This window comes from Etheostoma cragini, chromosome 16 (assembly GCF_013103735.1).
Source record: "Etheostoma cragini isolate CJK2018 chromosome 16, CSU_Ecrag_1.0, whole genome shotgun sequence".
NCBI classification, from domain to species: Eukaryota; Metazoa; Chordata; class Actinopteri; order Perciformes; family Percidae; genus Etheostoma; species Etheostoma cragini.
Window position 1 is genome coordinate 17,384,135 of NC_048422.1, and position 20,276 is coordinate 17,404,410.

The 20,276-nt window shown below is 39.5% G+C and overlaps 1 protein-coding gene across 1 annotated transcript in view; it reads right to left on the reverse strand.

Moving 5' to 3' along the window:
- Positions 1-20,276, reverse strand: part of LOC117959058 (potassium/sodium hyperpolarization-activated cyclic nucleotide-gated channel 1) — a 65,146-nt gene that overhangs the window by 33,413 nt on the left and 11,457 nt on the right. Inside the window, exon 3 of the mRNA XM_034895909.1 lies at positions 2,790-2,951. Coding sequence (XP_034751800.1) covers positions 2,790-2,951 — 162 coding nt within the window. The remainder of the gene's footprint in view (positions 1-2,789; positions 2,952-20,276) is intronic.

Here is a 20,276-nt window from a genome sequence, read left to right on the forward strand (position 1 = left end):
TCTTTTAAAATAATATTTGTTGGTGCTTTTCCCTTTATTTGACAGTGACAGTGAATAGACAGAAAAGGGAGAGAGAAAGAGGGGATGACATGCAGCAAAGGGCGCAGGTCGTACTCTAACCCGGACGCTGCCAATGTAAATGTAAATGTGCTGTATTTATATAGCGCTTTTCCAGTCTTAACAACTGCTCAAAGCGCTTTTACATCTACAGGAAACATTCACCATTCACACACATTCATACACTGTGGCCGGGGCTGCCGTACAAGGTGCCACCTGCTCATCAGATAAACATTCACACACATTCACACTCCGATGCGCAGCACCGGGGGCAACTCGGGGTTCAGTGTCTTGCCCAAGGACACTTCGACAATGACTGCAGGAGCGGGGATTGAACAACCAACCTTCAGATTGGCAGGCAACCGCTCTACCACTGATCCACATCTGCCAAGGCCTCAGACTACATGGGGGGGGCACGCTCTACTGGGTGAGCTAGACGCCGCCCCCAAATTGGTTTATCTTTGTTGGTGGAAAATGCCTTTATGAACATCACAGATTACTAACATATCATTATCCACATTTAAAACTCTTATTTTAATTTGTGGATCAGCGGTATTGAGACAAATTTCTCCCATTATTCTTGTGGCATAGTTTACTCTCTAAAGTATTGATAGATCATTTATAATAACGGCCTGTAGTCCGAGGTAACTATTCAAATTGCTTGTTTTTTCTGACCCACTGTCCAAAATCCAAAGATATTCTATTTACAGTGAAAGAAAAGAGACAAACCTTTTACTTAAGAAGCTGGAACCAGAGAATGCTTTGCTCGTTGAAGATTCATTTTCTATCAATCGATTAATTAATCAACTAATCCTTTCAGCAGCCTCAACGCTGTCACAATCTGTATTTTAATACCTGATCACAAGATGGAAAAATGGACTAGATTTTTGAAATATATGGTAATCCTAATCCAAGAAGTTGTGAAACTGCTGAGATTTGAAAGCATTGTTGTCCCTTCAGACATTACACGAACTCTGTGAGGTTCTATATATAGGTGTGCCAGTCTGCAGCTGCAGTCAGAACATGTCACTAGGAAGCTTATCTGTGAGGACCTGGGAGGTATCTTTGTGATGTTGTTTTGACGTACTGCATGCAAATTATTCTAGTTTCATTTTACTAGTTTTCAGAGCTGTGTAGCTCACCTTTAAGCATCCAGCACACAGGTATCCTACATTATCTTTGTTTCAGAGTCCCTTTTGCAATCCCCAGCTATGGCTACTGATTTCCATGGCGCAAATGATCCTGCCACACAGGAGGCAGCAACTTAGCCCTCTACATGATTCCCATTACGCATCATTTGCACACAAGAAAGGGAATATATCTGAATAATTCTGAGCAATCAAAGCAACACACAGCACAAGTGCAACGATCCTTTCTAATCAAGCTTAGTTATTACAAGTAGCAGTAAATATGAAGCAATGTTGAACAAAGGAAAATTAAAAAGAATCTGTTGGGCAGAAGGAAAATGAAGGAACCTGGTTTTCTGTCCATACGCATTAGCAAGGATGATAGGGACAGTTATGGGGGACAATTTATCACTGAAAATTCATTTTTGTGCAAACAGAGATGGCTAATGTCTGTTTGGAATGAATAACACATGCTAGTTGGTATTGGGCTCACTTGGGCAACTCATTGCCTTGAAGTCCAAATAAGAGTTGGATACAGGGCTGTGATCTTGAGGAAGGCTGACTTTTGCTCCTGAAGGCAGATGCCTCTGAGCAATCAGTGTGCATGTGGAGTAAAGACATGTACATCAGAGAGTGGGAGATGAGAGGGCAGAAGAGTTCCCCAGGGCGAGCATTTACAATCACCATTACCCAGGAGGCCCGTTCACTTCTACACTATCACATTGCTCTGAGAGCAACCACAGTCCGGTGACCCAAGAGAGAGAGGTAGGTGGAAAAATGTAAAACCCAGTGAAAGAAAAAGCACATACAGATGGGAGACGGTCCCCAAAGATCTCAAACTAAGTCATTTTCAGTTTGGATATCCATGTACAATATGGAGAGGCCAGAAATGAATGAGAAAATACATTAGAAATGTCATATCTGTCAATACTATGAAACAAGAAGGCCAAAAAACAGAAACATGCAGTACACTACAGTGCTTGAATACCATGCATATTTGGTTTAAACTGTCTAACTGCCTCAGTTTAAGATATGTTTCTTTGTCGGTTGGCAGATCAGTAACGTACCTGCAAAAATGTTCCTAATGAAATGTTCCAGCAATTCTTATTTAGTCAGACACTACTGTATATAATACAACACAACACAACAAGAGAACAATGCCTTTATGTTTTTCAAAATATTTGTTGTAACTGCAACATTAGTTTAAAGCCAACAGACCTTTAATCATGAGAAATAATATAGTTTTCATTTAGCATTTCATTTGAAAAACACATCGGTTGGTCCGCATCTTAACAACCTTTTCTCTTTTAGACATACAAGGGCACATGAGCTAAGCAGCTAAACAGGCTTATCTTGAATGAAACAACTTCCCGCTCTTACATTTGTCTTATTGTAGTGTACTAAAATACTAGAGCTTACTACTCCTACACTGCAATACAATTTGTCTTCTATGTGGGTCATCAGTTTGTCATTTGCTGCCTGATCCATGCAGCTTTAGCAGTCTTTTAGCAACATATCATGTATGTAGCAATGAAATGCAAAGATTCTTTAATATATACCAAATGCCAAAATAACAAACAAAAGAGAAGAGTGTGTAATACTTACAACCATACCGTTTAGGGACACCCAGCAGTCAGGGGGGAAGTCTTGGAGGAGAGGCACCAGATACTGGAGGCAGCCGTCCCAGTGACACAGAAGCAGCATCATCCCTATCAAATTAAATATTCTTACCACTGCACTAGCCAGGTCATAGGTCATATGGAAAATCTGCCAATGAGAAAAAAGAGACAGAGAGACCTTAGTTAGATTGCTCTGGTATCTTTGTTGTGAATATATGCATTCAAATCCTGATCATATATCATGTTCAAACCGGTATATGTCAAACAGCAGGCAAAGCAGACGGACAGTGGTTGAGATTTAGATTTGTTAGTGTCTCTGAAACATCACATGCGTTGGTATTTCAGAGGCACAAAACTATTGTTGAAAAATTTAAAAGATTCACAAATATACAGTCACCTTTGAGGTAGAGGGCATGGTGTGCCTGCCATGTTTGGCCACAAGAGAATTTGGTTACCGCCTGTGTGTGTGTTTATGTGTGTGTTTGTGTGTGTGTGTGTGTGTGTGTGTGTGTGTGTGTGTGTGTGTGTGTGTGTGCGCACATCTCAGATGTTGAGCTGCATAATTCAACTACTTTCCTAAACAAACCAGTGAAGGACAGACAGAATGATAAAGGGAGGGCATACATCTAGAATAATCAGCAGGTATGTGTTTTTAAATGAAATGAGCTGGGGCAAGTTTTACTGCTTGTTTTTTTTTTCATATGAGCAGGACATTTCAGAATAGAAAGTCATCAGCAGGGTGAGTATGCATATGTGCAATGTGAAGCGCTTTCATTCACATAAGATATGGGCGAAGAGAATTGACTCACGGCCGGTTAGCTGTGGCACTAATTTCTCATTAGCATGAGAGACCCATTACTTATTTTCAGGTAAGTTATTCCATAATCACCCTCACGTTGAAGCTCAATTTCTCCTTTAAAAACAGTGAAATATGAAGGAAAAAAGAAAGATTGCTAATTGGTAAGTTCTGCATAATAAACCTGCGCCATTTGCCAATTTGTTGAATGAAAGATTAGGGTAATTAGTATCTATTTTTAAGTGTATGGCTTTCTATGCTCTGTAAACTGCCCATTCTACTCAACATAAGTGTTATGACCATTTGGGCTTTAGGTTATGGCACACCCCACTGCCATGAGGTTAAAAGAAATCACACAACTTTTGCTATCAAATATGTTTTTCTACACAAATGATAAAGGTTGGAATAGCTTCAAAGTTGTAGTTATAGTTAAAGTAAGTAATAAATTGATGTATGATGTATGTAAAACAATATGTGATTGTGAATGTATTATACAATTATGATCTATTGAAATATGTTATTTGTATAAGAGCCGAAATGAGGAGTATTTTGTTATTTAGAACATTTCTGTTTTCTAATAGCAGTTTTGCTCTATATTTAACTCCAGGTAAAACCTTTATTTTAGGGTTATCTGCCTTTTTTCACCTCAGTTTAATTTTGACTTTTGTTTTCCGGTTTATATACTTCAGAACTTTGAAAGAAAAAAATACCGACCACTTTTGACCAAATTGCAAGAGCTACTTACTTCCGCTTCTCATAGAGTGCAATCACTCCAGAAAAAGAGCCTGAGCACGGACATCATGTTGTTCTGAAACATGTAGGCATAATTCTAAGCTTGTTTTTGCCATGATACCTATGCAAAATTAAACCCCAGGTGTTTTAAAGCTCTTTGAATCCACATATCTCCACCCTGGTCTATTGTGACTATCCTGTAACCTTTCTGCACAAAGGACAGTGTCCAAACACAGAACAGATGAGAGAACAAGAGGCTGAGCTGATGCTTAGATCCCTCTGTGGTTGAACTCATCCACAGGGAGATACAGTGCATTGCCCTCACAGGCTAAATTTAGCCACTAGCTTAGCGGATGGCTGTCTCAATTCACTCAGTATCTCCTCCACTGCCTACATATTTTAAATTTTGGCAGAATGTTTTCTCCCTCTGTTGGGTGTGTGTGTTTGTCACATCCATTATAGTTTGGTGACATAATAGGAGAGACGGGCAGACACAAATACACCGACAGAATGTTGACTAATAAAGGTATACATTCTTGAAGGATGGAAACAAGTCTGCAAAACAGGATGTTGCACTTTGGTACTTCTTTGAATTGCAAATGACAACACCAGGCAGGAATAGAAGAGGGCCGACTGCCTGTCTGCACTATTGTCTTTCAACTAATGCGTAACCAAGAAACACAACTAAAGAAACTCTGGAAAATTAGGGCTGCAGGCATTAGGGAAAAGCAAGGGGGTAGGTTACATGTGTGAAGGTTGCAGAGAGGTTTTACAAGGGAGCATTTGCTACCTCTGGGTCACGCTGAGGCCAAAGTGGGCCGAGGGGAAAGATGTAAAAACGTATTAACACAATGTGGGATTTGTTTTGGTTTGTATTTCAGGGGCACCGGTTTAAAAAGTCTGCTAGTTGCAACAGGTAGCCATGAGGTTTTAGTCTATTAATAGAGTTCCTAAGAACAAAAGGCTCGAGGTGGATACAGGAGTACACAGGATAACCTTCATTGTGATGAGGATTAATGAAATACACTCTACTAGGGCAAAAAACTGTCTCAATATAGCAATTTTATTCTAGTAATTCAAATTATATATTGAATATTTGAAACCTTTCTTTGCATCCAAATTTGCTTATGCTAATAAATCAGATCCCCGCATAGCAAAGTGTTGTGGAATGAGGGTCCGATGTCCTGCTCAGGATAAGCGTCTTCAGACCAGTTTCCTTAACTTTCAATTGTCCAGCAAACAGTTTAAGAAGTGGTCTGAGTCACCAAAGAGGGACACCATAGTGAGTCTTTGCCATTATGTTCATATGTTGATAGAGAGGATCAAAATACAGCCCTGCCCGTTTTATTCAACATGTTATAAAGGAAATCCCCACAGCACTGAGGATGCTTAAGGCTTTTTAAGAAATCTGTTAAAGTAAAAGAAATGTCATTACATTTGAGGAAGTTACTTGAACTACTAAAACTATTATTAAAATAGTTGCAGATTACTGTAAATATGTCAGCAAGTATTTTTTCAAGGGGATTCAGGGCTTCTGATTGGTTGCAGTACCAGCCGGTCATTTATCCGAGTTTGGGCCCCTCTCTGCATTTTCTTTAGAACATTAGCGCAAAGCTGCTCAACAAAAGCACCATTAGTACAAGCTCACATTGAGTTCCGTCATGCAAGACCCTGCTTCTTTTTGCAGTTCCGTGGTCTGTGTGTTGTTGGGATATTACTTCATCAATTTATTGATTTGACTGTCACACTCTGTGCTGATCCATGTAGTTCAAAATCCAGCCTGGCTTGTTTAATCCAGCACACCTTTACTTCTTTACTTCTGTTTGTGAATTTGCATGATTGTGCCCATGTTTCATAGCTTGAGAGTGTTCCTGTAAACACAACTTTAACCACCTGCTCACAGTACAGATACAAAAGGAGAGGAAGGCAGTGACAGTGAATTAATATTTCAGAAAGATTTCCCAAAAGTCAATCACAACGATTGACCAAGCAGTGCGTGCAACAGAAGGTTTCTCAGCCACTATTAGCACTCATTAACTACATGATTCCAGGAAATAGGTAGCTCTGATTGAGAGCCAAAAGCATCACCGATACTTTCGGTTGGCATCGGCAAAATATTAGCTCAAAAGTAAGTACATCAAGCTTAACTATGACCCCGGGGAAAAGGGCATAGGTCAGCATAATTTTTTAACACTGGAGAGACAAACAGACAAGATGTTAAGTGATAGTGGAGCAAGGTCACTGGCTGATGGTGTCCAGCCGGCATGGCGATCATTCACATTTGGCATGTCAACGTCAATTCATCAGTACAGTCCGGTGGAGTAGATGCGGACCTGGGAGCTATTTTGTGTTTGCATAGGTAAGGATTGGATTTATAATACTGTGGGCACCACAACTTGAATCAATGCCATCCATGTTGTACCTTACTGTGGATTGTTCCTGAATAACTAAAAAAAACAAAACACATCACTTACCAACCGGCATGGAAGGTTACAGTCTGTGTATGAAAATCAAAGAGGTGACCCAACATGTGTTTCACCTAAACTTTTAAGGTGTTTACTCCGCTGCAATCTGTCAAGTTTATTTATGTACTGTGTACTGTTTGGGACTCTGATGTCCAGATAAAAGAGCATGCTGGGGAATTACTCGCCATCAAGCTGTGGGCCTTAAACATGCAATTACAAAACGTTCTTTATGCATTTTCAAATTGGACATTGGAGGTTAGTGAGGATTAGCGAGGGACTAATTTGAGGGGGATTAAATCCACCACTGGCTATTACATTGAAGGATGACAAAACTGCTTCCAGGAAAATCTGGAATTCTACCGCTTAACATCGTCTTGTAAATCTCCTTTTGGATCTCTCCCGGTGTTGCTTAATCACAAAATCACGGTTGAACTAGGATTTGAAAAATCATATGATCATGTAATGGGAATTCACTGGGATTTATCAAGTCTCATGTTTTCCTCCTTCTTATAAATACCAGAAAAGTTGTTGGCCATTAACCGTTTTGTCAAAATTTAGAAAAAAAAAGCAACAACAACAAACAGTTAAGCTGGATATGGAATATTTTACATACACTGGAACTAGAATTCTAATGTAATTCTCCCCGCCCCAAAGAAAATCTGCTTGCTGGAAGGAATTAAAATTCACATGCCTGTAATGCCCTATGCACAATCATGTTGATGTATGTCTACTTCTGCAATAAATGAACAAAATTAGAGTTGGCATTATTTCTGTGCGTCAGGCAGCTTACTGTCTACTATATTATACAATGCAGAGTAGAAAAGACTACATAAGAAGAGGAGAGAAGATAGAAAATCTGTTCAGCAATGTTAAATGTAACTTGCTTCTTTTTGAGCCATGCTACAGCTGTGCAAAATGTGTCTCTGCATTAATAGTTCTGGATCTGCCGCATTACTGAGCAGTACATTTACGTAACAAGGCCCAGCAGTTATTTGGAGCTGGAGACTTCATTAGAAAGCAGGTGGTGATCAATGGGTTCTTTGCACAGAAAACAAGTAGTGATCTATTAATGTAACAGGGAAGTCTTTAAAGAGGAGGTCATTATTTCTCCTGCCTTCCAAGAACAGTAAAGCGTGAAGCGGCACTAGAATAAAAGAAAAGTAAAAGTACTGAATTATTACAACTAAAATATACTCTAAGTATCAAAAGTAAAACTGCTCATAATGTAGAACGATCCGTTTCAGAGTGTGATATTTGAATATATAGTATTGGATTATAATTATTGATGCATTCATGTGTTAGCATGATTCTGATGTTTCAGATGCTCCGAGCTTGGGCTACATTTACTGCTGGGTCGTTAAATCTATAACAACATTTTGCATTTTATAAGCTGATCATGATTGTGATCAGCAGTCTCAAATAAATGTGCTGTAAAAAGAATAATATTTCTCTCTAAAATGTAGTGGGTTTAAGTATAAACTGGCATGGAATGGACGTGTCAGACAGTTATTTGTCCTAATATTGATTTAATAAAATATATCGTTATATACATTTCTCAAATATGCCACTCAACTTGTTTATTTTGTGTCCATTTTGACTTTTTAAAGCTGACTATTCATCATTTCAGCAGCCAAGATAACTTAAGCTTTTGACAAGCACTTAAATTTAGAGTATTTCTTGCATAGACAATAACATATTTGCATCAATGCACTTGTAGTGATAACCACACATTACAGCATTTGCTGCTATAACTTACTGAAATGTAACACAAATTGAAGTGTTACACACAGTTGGCTTTCTTTTTAAATCTGCCATTTATTATACAGCTTGCAAAGCACACGATGGACTTATTTTATATGTATTTGTATTCTGTATGCTGCTCCTTTTTTATTTTATGAAGTTACTTTGATATAAATTCTGCAACACATTTAATTGACAAATGTATGACCTCAATGTATGATTGTGACCTCAACAGAATCTTGACCATCAAATACTGCTAACATTAAGGACTCAAATCACGACTTAAAGTCTAAGTGTAGAATAAAGATAGATAGTTTCAGGTGTGGAGGATATGGTGATACTGTTCTCCACTGGATTAGCCCCATGGCAACCATCTATCACTGCATTCCTTTAACTTGGAAAGTCATCTCTTGGTAATCTGTCTATCACAAGTTAAAATCAAGACTATTTCTTCCCAAGTGGTTCTTTCCTATGGGAGTTTATCCGCTCTGTTTTCCATCATTTCTGTGTCCGTCAGCAGTTATTCTCCGGTTCTTCCACTAAGCACATCACACAGTACTGCGAGCGAAGCTGCATTGGCCGCTGTCTCACCCGCTCTGCTTCTATTTTGGTCGTGTGAGCGTGATAACCTCAACACTACTGTTCCGCCTTAATCTGTGTTCAACCATTCAGAGCATCATTGGCAGAGGCAGCATGCTCCGAGGCAGAAGCTCACACAGCCACAGGGGTCCCATTTATGTTGTTTTCTGCATGGACTTCATTGGTGGATAGTGTGAGGATCCTGTGTTTTTATAAACATTAACTAAAATTCTGTCTCTGTATCTTCTGTATTGTGTATCATTATTTAAATACTGTGACCCACACGGTGTGCTAAGACTTCAATTTGACCGTTATAATGTTCCCATGTGGGGATTAATGAATTAATTTATGCATTTAATACATATTAGAAATATTCCTCAAGGCTTATACAAGTCAGCTGGATGAGGAGGAGGTTGAATGTTCTATTGATTTGTGCCTGTAACCTGAGGAGTGGCAACAAAATAACATTAGCTCAGGGCTAAGAAAACATGTTCACAACATGACTGACATCTCCAAACACGGACAGTGCTTTTAGCTGAGTCCAATGAAAACATTTCTGAGAAAACAAATGAATATGTTTGGACATATTGTTCAAAAACTCGCCAGTAGGCTTTGAGAACAACTGTTTTCAAACATGAACTATTTTTCTCTCCACTTGCTTGGTTATGAAAGACTGTTTCAGCAGAACAGTTTGACTGAGGACACTGATTTAATTCCTGGTATGAAGTTGTCAGTCGGTCCATGATGGAGGAAAGAAGGAAGGAGACAAAGAGCTGGAAGATAACAGGAGAAGCATGCTACATCTATCCAAGGTGCTGCTGCCTGCTGTCATTAAACAGGAACAGATTCATTCTGTGAAATATTTAGAAAGATGTACAAAAACCTTGTTTTTGAATTCAGTTAGCATCTTATGTCTATATGTAAATATATTTTAACATGGTGCTGAAAAGGTTATTGTACAGTAGGTTTTTGGAGCTCTTTAGCTGAAAACAGTAACCTGCTGAGAGTAATGACAGTGACCCAAAACAGTAAAGTTGCGAGTGAGACAGCTGATTGCGCTGAAACTCAGTGTAAAGCTCTGTAAAGCCGAGAAGAGCTGCAAATATAGGTGTTCATTTTCTATAGGTTCAAGACTATGAGCAACACCATTTACACACAGATAAGGTAATTCAACATAAGAGTGGAATCTGGGAGCTTCGCATCTCTCTGCAAAAGATTTTAAGCCAAACAGTGTTTGCTAAAGTACCGAATTGTCCGACAACTTTACATTTAATTTTGAACTTTGAGGAGTAAAGTATCAAAATGTAAATGTTTGTACATCTTGTGTTCATTTATTATTTAACGTTAAACCACCTTTATGTACAAACAGATAATATACTGAAGGAAGGCAGGCAAGAGAAAAAGAAAGACAACAGTAAGATGCAGTTTGTGCAAATGTCATGGAGCGGTAAAAAAAGGGAAGAGCGAGTGTTGGAGTGTTAAGAAGGCCGTCAGGGAAGATTAGCACCCATGTGAGAGCAGGAGGGATTTGACTGGATTGCACAGGGTGAACCGCTGTGTAAACATCAGCATGATCGACCTTTTCTACCACATCTTAAAGCGAGGACACAGACTTTCCGAAATACTGAGATGTACCCCATTGTATGATTTGAGATGAGTGAATCGTCCAAATCCAATGCAATTGGTTTATTGATGTATTAAATTCATACTGCAATTGATCCATTCCATTTACTGGGGCCTCTGCAGTGCACTTATTATGATCTAATAGCTTAATGATGTTAGCATGATTAGGCATAAAGATACACACTGTAGTATAATCAGCAAAACATTAAGTGCCTTATAACCAATACAAATAAACTGAAACTGTATGATATTACAGTATAATCGGTCATATGACCCAGAGTGGAGAAACATATTATCTAGTCTTGCATGCCTCTGACTGTGTTAGCTGTAGCATCAGGAGTAACTACACTTGATATGATACATAATATAATCTAATCTGTGCTGTAGTCACAAATGGACATCCATAATAACACCTCTACGATGAAAATAATAATAATAGTTAATTGCTATAGAGACGCCCCTATACAAGACAATATAAATTCTTGAGTTTAGATTCATATTAACAGCTAGACTTAAACAGATGAGCACAGCTAGCTGTCGTTATGACAAATGGATGACGGATGCTTCGTTAAATCCATCCGCTACAACATTAACTCTTGGGAAGTGAGTGTAGAATAACCCTTAATGCTTCGCTGGTTACAAATTAATTATTTTGCAAAAGACATCATTAGAGGATATGTCTGCCATAAGTGGTACTACCCCCTCTAAATAACCAAGGGATCATTATGTGCTTCATGGAGATTCAGTCAGTCAAGTACGGAGAGTCCACAGATCCTAAGAGCTTTTCTCAGGGATCACCAACGTGTCTGTTTTCTTCAGTGTGAGCCTCCTAACATACCCACAGCAACCACCACCAACAGCCCAGAGAACAAAAATAACCAGAGATTAGCCTAATCTCCACACTTATCATTTTAGCCCCTCCCAAGACTATATCTGTCATCTGTCTGCTTACTGTACTGTGCACACCACGCAGAAGGAAACTTGTGTTCTCAGGGGGATATCCCATGGGGAAGGACAGACAAGCAAAGCCGCTTTTGCTGACCGTTTTCTGATTTAGAACTCTGGAGGGGGTTAATACAAATCATAAACAACATTTACGCTACATTGTGATTAACTATCAAAATATGAAGTTTAAAAATAAAATAATGCTAAAAATAGGCAGCGGATGTTGGAGGAAATAGCAGATGTTCATTTAGTTTGACTGCTGTGGGGTCGCTGAAACAGTTATACCCCAAGCTCAACAACACAAGATGGCAGTGCATGTATTGCCTACTACTCCAATTCAGTCATTTGTATCATATAAAACCTGGTTCCATTTATCGTTTAGAAAATAATCAGGATTAAAAGACTTATTTTTGCATTCAGACTCCTGTCGTGACAAACTATTCCTTGTCTTTTTCTCAGTCTGACTCTTGGTGTCACTACCTGTCTGTCTCTCTGTCTTTACTGTGAGGACATGTCTGTTTCTATCTTATATCATTAAATAACGGGCCAAAGAGAAACAGAGAGAGAGAGAGAGAGAGAGAGAGTACAACATTTTAAATGTCACACATCAGCTTACATTGACAGTATGATACAAAGTCATCTGTAAAGCCAGCGCTTGCTCATATAGGTCTATAGGGAATTTAAGCTTAATGAATATGATCTATAAAAAGATTATTTTTTTTATCCCACTCATGTTTTTACTAGCTCAATCACCTAAGTAGACAGAAAAAGACATGGCACCCACAGCATCACTTAGACAGCAGTTTTGTAATTGAAGCTAGAGCAGCACAGTTGTACACATGACAAATGGATTCACATTTAGGCGGAAATGGTTTGGCTAATCTAAACTTTTTGCTGTCCAAACCACGTCTCTCCAAAATGTCCACTTTTCAACATAAAAAGATTCTTTTTTTTAGATTCAGTGGGTTTGTAGAGGGTTTTTTTTAGCCTAAGGGTGCGTGCTGATCACCGAGAAGTTCCCTGCGAAGTGGACTGCACAGGGTATTCAGGTTTAACTTTACGAGTGGCCGCTGTTTGACTCGGGTGCCCGGGTCTGTTTCCCGACGGCTCAGTAAACTGCCATTAACGCCCTTAGCACCGGAGTTAAGTGTTGATTGGGATGGTTTATAGCTGGTTAGGGGTTGACTGTGGATGTGTCTCCCCGGCCAGGGCTGTAATGATAGTGAATGGTTGCTAGCTGGCGGGGGGCTGTCTGTGGAATGGATGTGTCCGCGGACCGGGCTGTTGTTAGCTCTCATCCCGACTAAAGCCTTGCAGTGCCGGGAGACAGAGGCAGAAGACAGGGGTGGGCTAGCTAGCTAAATTACCACTAGATTAGTTGTCTATCTATACAGTTAACGTAAGTCATGAATTTGTGGGTTAGCTAGCTCAAAGTGGGTTAGCTAGCTCAAAGACCGTGGTCAAAACAATCATACTAAAAATAAATGAGCGTGTTGGACGTTGTCGTATTCTTACATCACCCACCAAGAATTACATTAGCATTGGCTACTTGTCAACCAGCACCTTTAAAGTAGGCACCAAAGACCTTTCTCTCTTCACTTCCCCTACAGGTTGGGTGGGGAATTTTTTACCAATATTCCAATGTCTCATTGCAACGAGTTAATGAACAACTGAAACGATTTTTGAAACTTTATTTTAAGGTACAATAGAATCTTTGGTGTTGCATCAATCAACATTGAAATCAATCAATATCAATAAATAAGGTATCTGTTGTATTACTGTGTTGCAAACTGGAATGTAATCAATGAGAAAACGATGCCATGTGGCAGGAAGAATTTTACGGATTACGGATCATGAAGAGCTTAAATTGATTTTCAGCTAAATTACCCAATATGGAAATACATGTTTTCACTGTATACAGTGATATGTATATTTAAAGCTTGAAACATATGACTGCTGACAATCTAGCCCAACTTTAACCTATATCTCCTCTCACTTGAATGCTTTCCAGTCTCCTTGATCCTGTCGATAAATTCATGAAGGTATCTAAAAGACACAGCGTTGTTTGAGTGTATGTGTGGCACATCTGATGTTTGATGTATCAAAAGCAACACCTGCACACCACCTCCCATCCCCCCTTTTTTTTCTTTTCACATAACCAATACATGTCAGTAAAATTGTGTATCGGAGCTGCTGTGCAGGCATTATTTGTTGACATACTAACTTTAATCACAATGTTTTTTTAATTTCTGTAAAGCATCTTATTCTGCAAAACAGAAATAATGTGTTTAAAGCTATACTTCCCCCTCTACTTTAAACCATGGGTGTGACAATTAACTCTGTACTCTGAACCATATGGTCAATTAACACTCTCTACTGCAGTTAACAAGACCAACTAGCGACAGAAGGAGCACTGAGTGACTTGGCAAGGGAACTGGTTCTAATTCTACAGGGTATAAAGAGGAACAACTCTTTCTTGCAGGCGGTGAAGTCTGGGATTTTCCACCCCGAGGACCAAGAGTGAGCTTCCCTCAGTGAGCTGAGCAAGTACATGAGTCAAGGCAAATTATGTTGATCGTCAGAGAGCCTTGTCTTAAACAGAGAGGACAACCACACACACAGCACAATAGGGGTAAAAGCATTGTACTTCATTTTTGTCTGTCAGACAAAATTTGACTGTAGGTGTCCATTAGACTGTTGTGTGTGAGACTTTACTTGCACGTGTGTGTGTGTGTGTGCGCGCGTGTGTGGGGGACAGGGTAATAGAAAAGAAATGTACAGGGAGAGGAAAATAATGTTTAGTTTGGAGAAGATTATTAAGTGCTGCATCAAAAAAGAACTGCACCCCAAGAAATGTGAGATGCTGTTGATGTGAGATGCACTACATTAATATCTGTGTGAGAAAGATAATTCTACATTTCAAATGTAACAACTACATAAAAATTCCAATATACTGTTCAAAAGGCACATTTCCTAAATATATAGAAAAAATAAGTTCTTATCCAATTTAGTTAATATTGATGTTGGTGCTATAACCCTGTGGCTGTCTCCTTCAAAGGGGAATGTCCCCCTTTTCACAACATTTGAATGTGTGACAGGCAGATTGTCACACAAAGACACGTGACAGAGCTCTTTAGCCCCCCGCAGGCTGCAGCCCCCACACTCGAGACAACGAAGGTCTGCTTCGCCTCCAACAGCCTGTCCGGTCATGCTCTGCAGTACTAGATACAGGGGTGGGGTTCCCAAATCTGCTCATGACAGTGACCACCAAAATGCCACAATACCCTGGTGCGTCCTCCAGTAGCAAAACCCACATTATTTCAAGTGGAATACAATGTGATTTGGTTATAAAGATAAAGCATTCACGCGTTATCCTGTCGGAAAGTCAAACCTGAACTAGAATTACTACCTCCGCCAACTAGTCAAGTTGCAGTTTAAATCCACGTCTGTCCTGACTAGTAAAGACTTTAAATTTTAAACTTTAAAATTTAATTAAAAAAAAGGTAATAATTGTATTTTTTGTCAAAAAGTGAATGCTCCACACACAGCTTCATCCCAGCAGAACAGAAGATCTTTACAATCACCATCGTTTCTAGGTGGGCACCAAACATTAGTGTCAAGTTAGTCTATAGTTCCACTTCTGGGATCACTCTGGTGTCGCAGGAAGTTCGGTCGGATGCATGTATTTTCGCAGATGTCCTTTTCCTTTCACTTTCTTTGTGTTGGGATTTTAAACTCCAGTGGATTAATGAGGACCATTGTCTGTCCAATCTGAGCGTTCTCTTGCACAATTATTTTACAGCAACTCCGTCCGGAGCTTAGCGCCGCCCATGACGATTGTGATTGGTTTAAAAAAATGGCAAAAAACCAGAGCACATTTTTCTCCCATCTTGGAATGCTATGTGGACTTGCCAGACCGTCCTGACTTTTGACCTTTTGAGTATAAAATGTTGGATAAAATGTTAGACATTTGTGTGAACTGTTGTCATATTTGACATATGAGGCCACAAATGTGTTATGCGAGGTCACAGTGACGTCCACCTTTGACCACCAATTTCTAACCAGTTCATACTTGAATCCAAGTGGTAGTTTGTACCATATTTAAAGACATTCTCTCAAGGCTGAATTATCGCGTTGACGAGAATGGGACGGACAGATGAACGGACAACCCGGCCACGGCTATTGCAGCTGCGGAGGCATTATAAAAAGATGCAAAACTTGTTTATTGTTAACAGGGAAATTTTAGTTTGTTAGTTTTTTTTCCATAAAAAACTGCTCCTGTTTTAAGACTTGCTCAACCAAATGGGATAAAGCATGCACAAGCACAAATGCCACTATGTAGCTTGAGCAGTGATGAAAAATTCAAGAGTGAAAGAGGAGGAACAGTGAGTGAATTCACTGTTCAGTAGCCAAGTGCTTTGTAGCAATGGACAGCAAATTTTCTTTTATGACTTTGTCCATTAATACATGTTGGTGGATAGTCTCCGCACAGCACATTTATTTTATGATAACAGATTAAGTTGTAGCTTAATTCCCTTGTATTATGTTCCTCTTGTTTATTGTGTAGGCATTTACTTTCAGGTGAACTTTATGTACACAAAGGCACAGATCAAATATGCGCTGCTCAGAATAGAATAGAAAATGATTATTAATAATAATAATAATAATAATAAAGCAATGAGCTTGAAAACAATTCTCAATTCACCTGCATCCATTATTCATAAAATCTGTATGCATAGATATGTTTGCAAAATAAGTCATTTGACTTTTAAAGGCAGTCTAAAAAGATGGAGGTACATAATGTGAAATACAGAGAAGCCCTGAAGCAGAGAAGGGGCATGCAGACAGAAGTTCAGATCCAAAGCTGGACTGGGGTTTAAAAAAAACAGGCCTGGACTTTTGAAAACTAGACCAGCCCACCATAATCGGACGGACTCCAACAGTCCTTGCACTCCCCTTCAACACGTGTACCAGCAGGGTTCAACATTAGCACTATTTACTATTTTACAAATGCTGGTAAATGCTTGACTCACTAGCCAAAAAGAAGTCAAATTTTTGGATTCACTAGTATTTGGCTGGTGGACAAAAAGTTTTGAACCCTGAATACCAATCCTTAATGTCAATTAGCTGAGTGGTAACATAGTATGAATATGTACTCACTGACACAGCTCCTGAGGCAAGATGGCTAAAAGTTCAGGGTAGGGCCGGGTGTCTTGTATAGTAAACAAGTGACAAGTCTGTAAATTAAGCTAAAGCTGCATTTTGTACAAGATGTGCAACTTTTTTAATCGTGCAATGTTGATAAATCGGAAAGCAAAACTACCATGTTTGCAAATGCCTTAGCATGCTAATACATAACTAACATTAGTTTACTAACCAATATATGTCCTCTGTGGTAGACAAGGTAGCTAAAATAATTGTTTGACATGCTTGAATCTCTGGTTTTTAGCTAGCTACCAGCACTTTGTTAAGTTATTTTTGCCGCCAGTGGGAGAGGGACTTAAATGCGCTCTCTAGCCGAGGTAGGATAGAAGTGGGCCATAGTAAAGGATGTGAATGGCCAGTGTTTAAATGATAGACACAAGTGGGCCTATAATGTCATCTCTGTTCTCTCTACGGGCCGATCCCCAAAAAAAAAAAAAAAAGAGCCTGTTCAGATCGCAGGTGCATACATGATGTAGGTAACACTGATTTGATTAATGTCTCTCTAGACTCCTGCGCAACTGCGTCATACTGCACACTAGAATTGTCCGGTGCATTGGATATCAAGTTTATCTGTAAAGTTCCATCCTTTCTCCATAAAAGGCACAGAAAATAAAATGTGAACTTCACTCATGATGCACAGCCCGCTGCCTCTGTTTGATAAATGACATGTACGTCTTTAGGCACAGAAAAGTTGTCCCTCAGTGTCCTCACCATACCCTCCAGAGAAACCAGACCTTTGTGTGCTTTGCAGAACAATGTCCAATGTCCCACGTTCGTCTTGTTGGGGACAAAAATTAAATATAAACAACCAGCTGTGCAGCCTTGGCTACGTGTGCAACGTGCAGCAGCATCACAGTATCTGGGCTAACACCTGCTCCAAAGTTTAAACATGTCCATGGTTGTGCAAGTTTTCTAGCAGTTAGACTAAAACACCACAAGGAATGTGTGAGTCTTTTAAGGGAATGATAAATTGAACTCCAAAGATTATCTGAATTATTTGTGTGCAAGATGAGCGTTTTGCCTTAAGCTTACTTATCACTTTGAGTTAATGTTTGCAAGCACTTATTTGGGGTCATTATTTCCACACTGTATTGGCAAACTGCTATTTTACAGTATATTTCAGGAAGGAAAAAGATTGGTTGTGCTAACAAGCTGCCATATACCACCTCTAGGCTACAGGGTATGAAATATCCAGAAGCACACACACGCTAACACATAGACATGACAGAGTCCCACAACAATCCTCAGCCTCGCATATCACATCACATCATATCAGATCAAATCATATCACAGGAAACAGTTGTATACAGTCATCACCCAACGGCTCTGCTCCAACACGCTCTTTCACAGAGCAGAGTCCTGCAGCCGGTCATATCCCTGCTACTCACTGATCTCAGACTCCTACAACTAAATGCCATTTGAAAGAACATGGTAATAAGGCCAGGCTCCTTTTAGTTAGCCTCCAATAAATGCCATTCGCTTTTCTCTGTGATGATTGCATTGTAGACCTAAAGATCTTGTCTTTGTGTAAGGTATAGCTGCATTCACTGTTAACAAATACTACATGTAGACTGTGCAGCTGAAACAGAGCGGCGGTCGATAGTATGCAAACAGACAAATAATACTACAGGGTGACATTTTAAAAACCTTTGTCCTTACTTCAATTACAAGCTGTAATTACAGTGAGAAAGAGCCTCAACACAATAGAAAATCAATCAGGGGAACTTAGTACAGGAATCACTGTTGCTGCTGTGTCACACACACACACACACACACACACACACACACACACACACACACACACACACACACACACACACACACTACTGCCCTCCACCCATTTGTTTAATCTTTTCCATTCTATTTCCAGCTGTCTTCCTTGCTCCCTCTTTCAACCTGACGCATGATTCAGCACTTCAGGATTTAGCACACCTTCTGTGTGTGTGTGTGTGTGTGTGTGTGTGTGTGTGTGTGCACCTGTGTCCCTGCATGGAACTGGTGGGGCGGAGGCCTCAAGGCACTGAGGACTTGGCACAGCCTGTTCAGAGACAGGTGAATACAATCCACAGGAGTCTCTAAACCAAAGCCGACTAATCTCCTTTGACACCACACTATCTGTTGCTGAGGTGGCAAATTACAGTACACGGTGGCTTCATCGTGATCACCTTTCCTTCTTACAATGCCTGTTCCATCTTTCTGTCAGTTTATTATATTTTCTAACTGTTAAGAACAAAAGCAACTTAAAGACATCAGGTGCTTTTTAAAGACATAATATACATACAAAAAATAATCATTACTTCCATGCCCTCTTATCAACCTTTTCTTGTCTTATACCTTGACATGAATTGTCTGGTTTCTTTCACAGATGTATCTTCAAAATTTTGGAACTGCACTGTAGATTATAAGAAGTGTTGTATGCAACAGGTTTTTAATTTTAAAATAATATATATCTAGAAACAACCTTGAATTTCATTATTGGATTTAATTTAGCATGCCCCAGAGAAACAAAAGACCCTGTGAAAAGCTGCAGACAAACATGAACACCTCCACTGTCTGTTGACCTACAGATGGAAGAGGTAAAAAAAAGGCCTTCTGTCAGACTATTGCACAGTAGTGTGGGTTATTTCAGTGGAGACCAAATATAGCCCGAGTAATGTAGTTAAAGTCTCCTCTTCTAATCCTACGCAGTGCATTAGATACCCAGGTCAGCTGGCTCACATTTTCCCTCTAAGATCAATTTACCAACTGAGTTTCAAATCAACTGTGCACCTTTGTTTTGGACGAGACATCCCTGCAGACGTTATAATATAAAAAAAAAAACAGATCACTTGCATCATGCTTTGAAGTCTGCTGTAACAGATACTACCTATCTAACCTAAAAAACAAAAACCATGCAGCTTCAAAGACAAATCATAAACTAGTATATTTTGCAGGCTTTAGCAGTGAATTAATAGAATAATCTGATCTCAAGAAATGACTGTCTCTCACATTGATGTTGCTTTTGCATAACAGCTCTAGGATTCAGATGCTGACAAAGTGGAGCTGCAATACAGTAAGGGGCTAGCACATTGCTACAGGCAAATTTGCCTCATGAACATTCAGTTAATTGTCCTAGAAAAATGAATATAGTTCTTATTGCATGTGAGAGATCATGAAATAAATCAACATCAGTGGTTCAGGGAAGCCTCCCATTCCAAGACCCCATACTGTGCATCTGACTGACAGACGCGCTAGTAAATGGATGCTTCAGGGCATATTTATGCAATTAGACTTTGGTGATGACACAATGGCATTACATGATGACAGTTCATCACCAGGAGCACTTGTTCAGAAGCGTTACAAAAGAAATTGGAAAAGGGAAGAAAAAGAAGTGCACCATTCAGGAAGT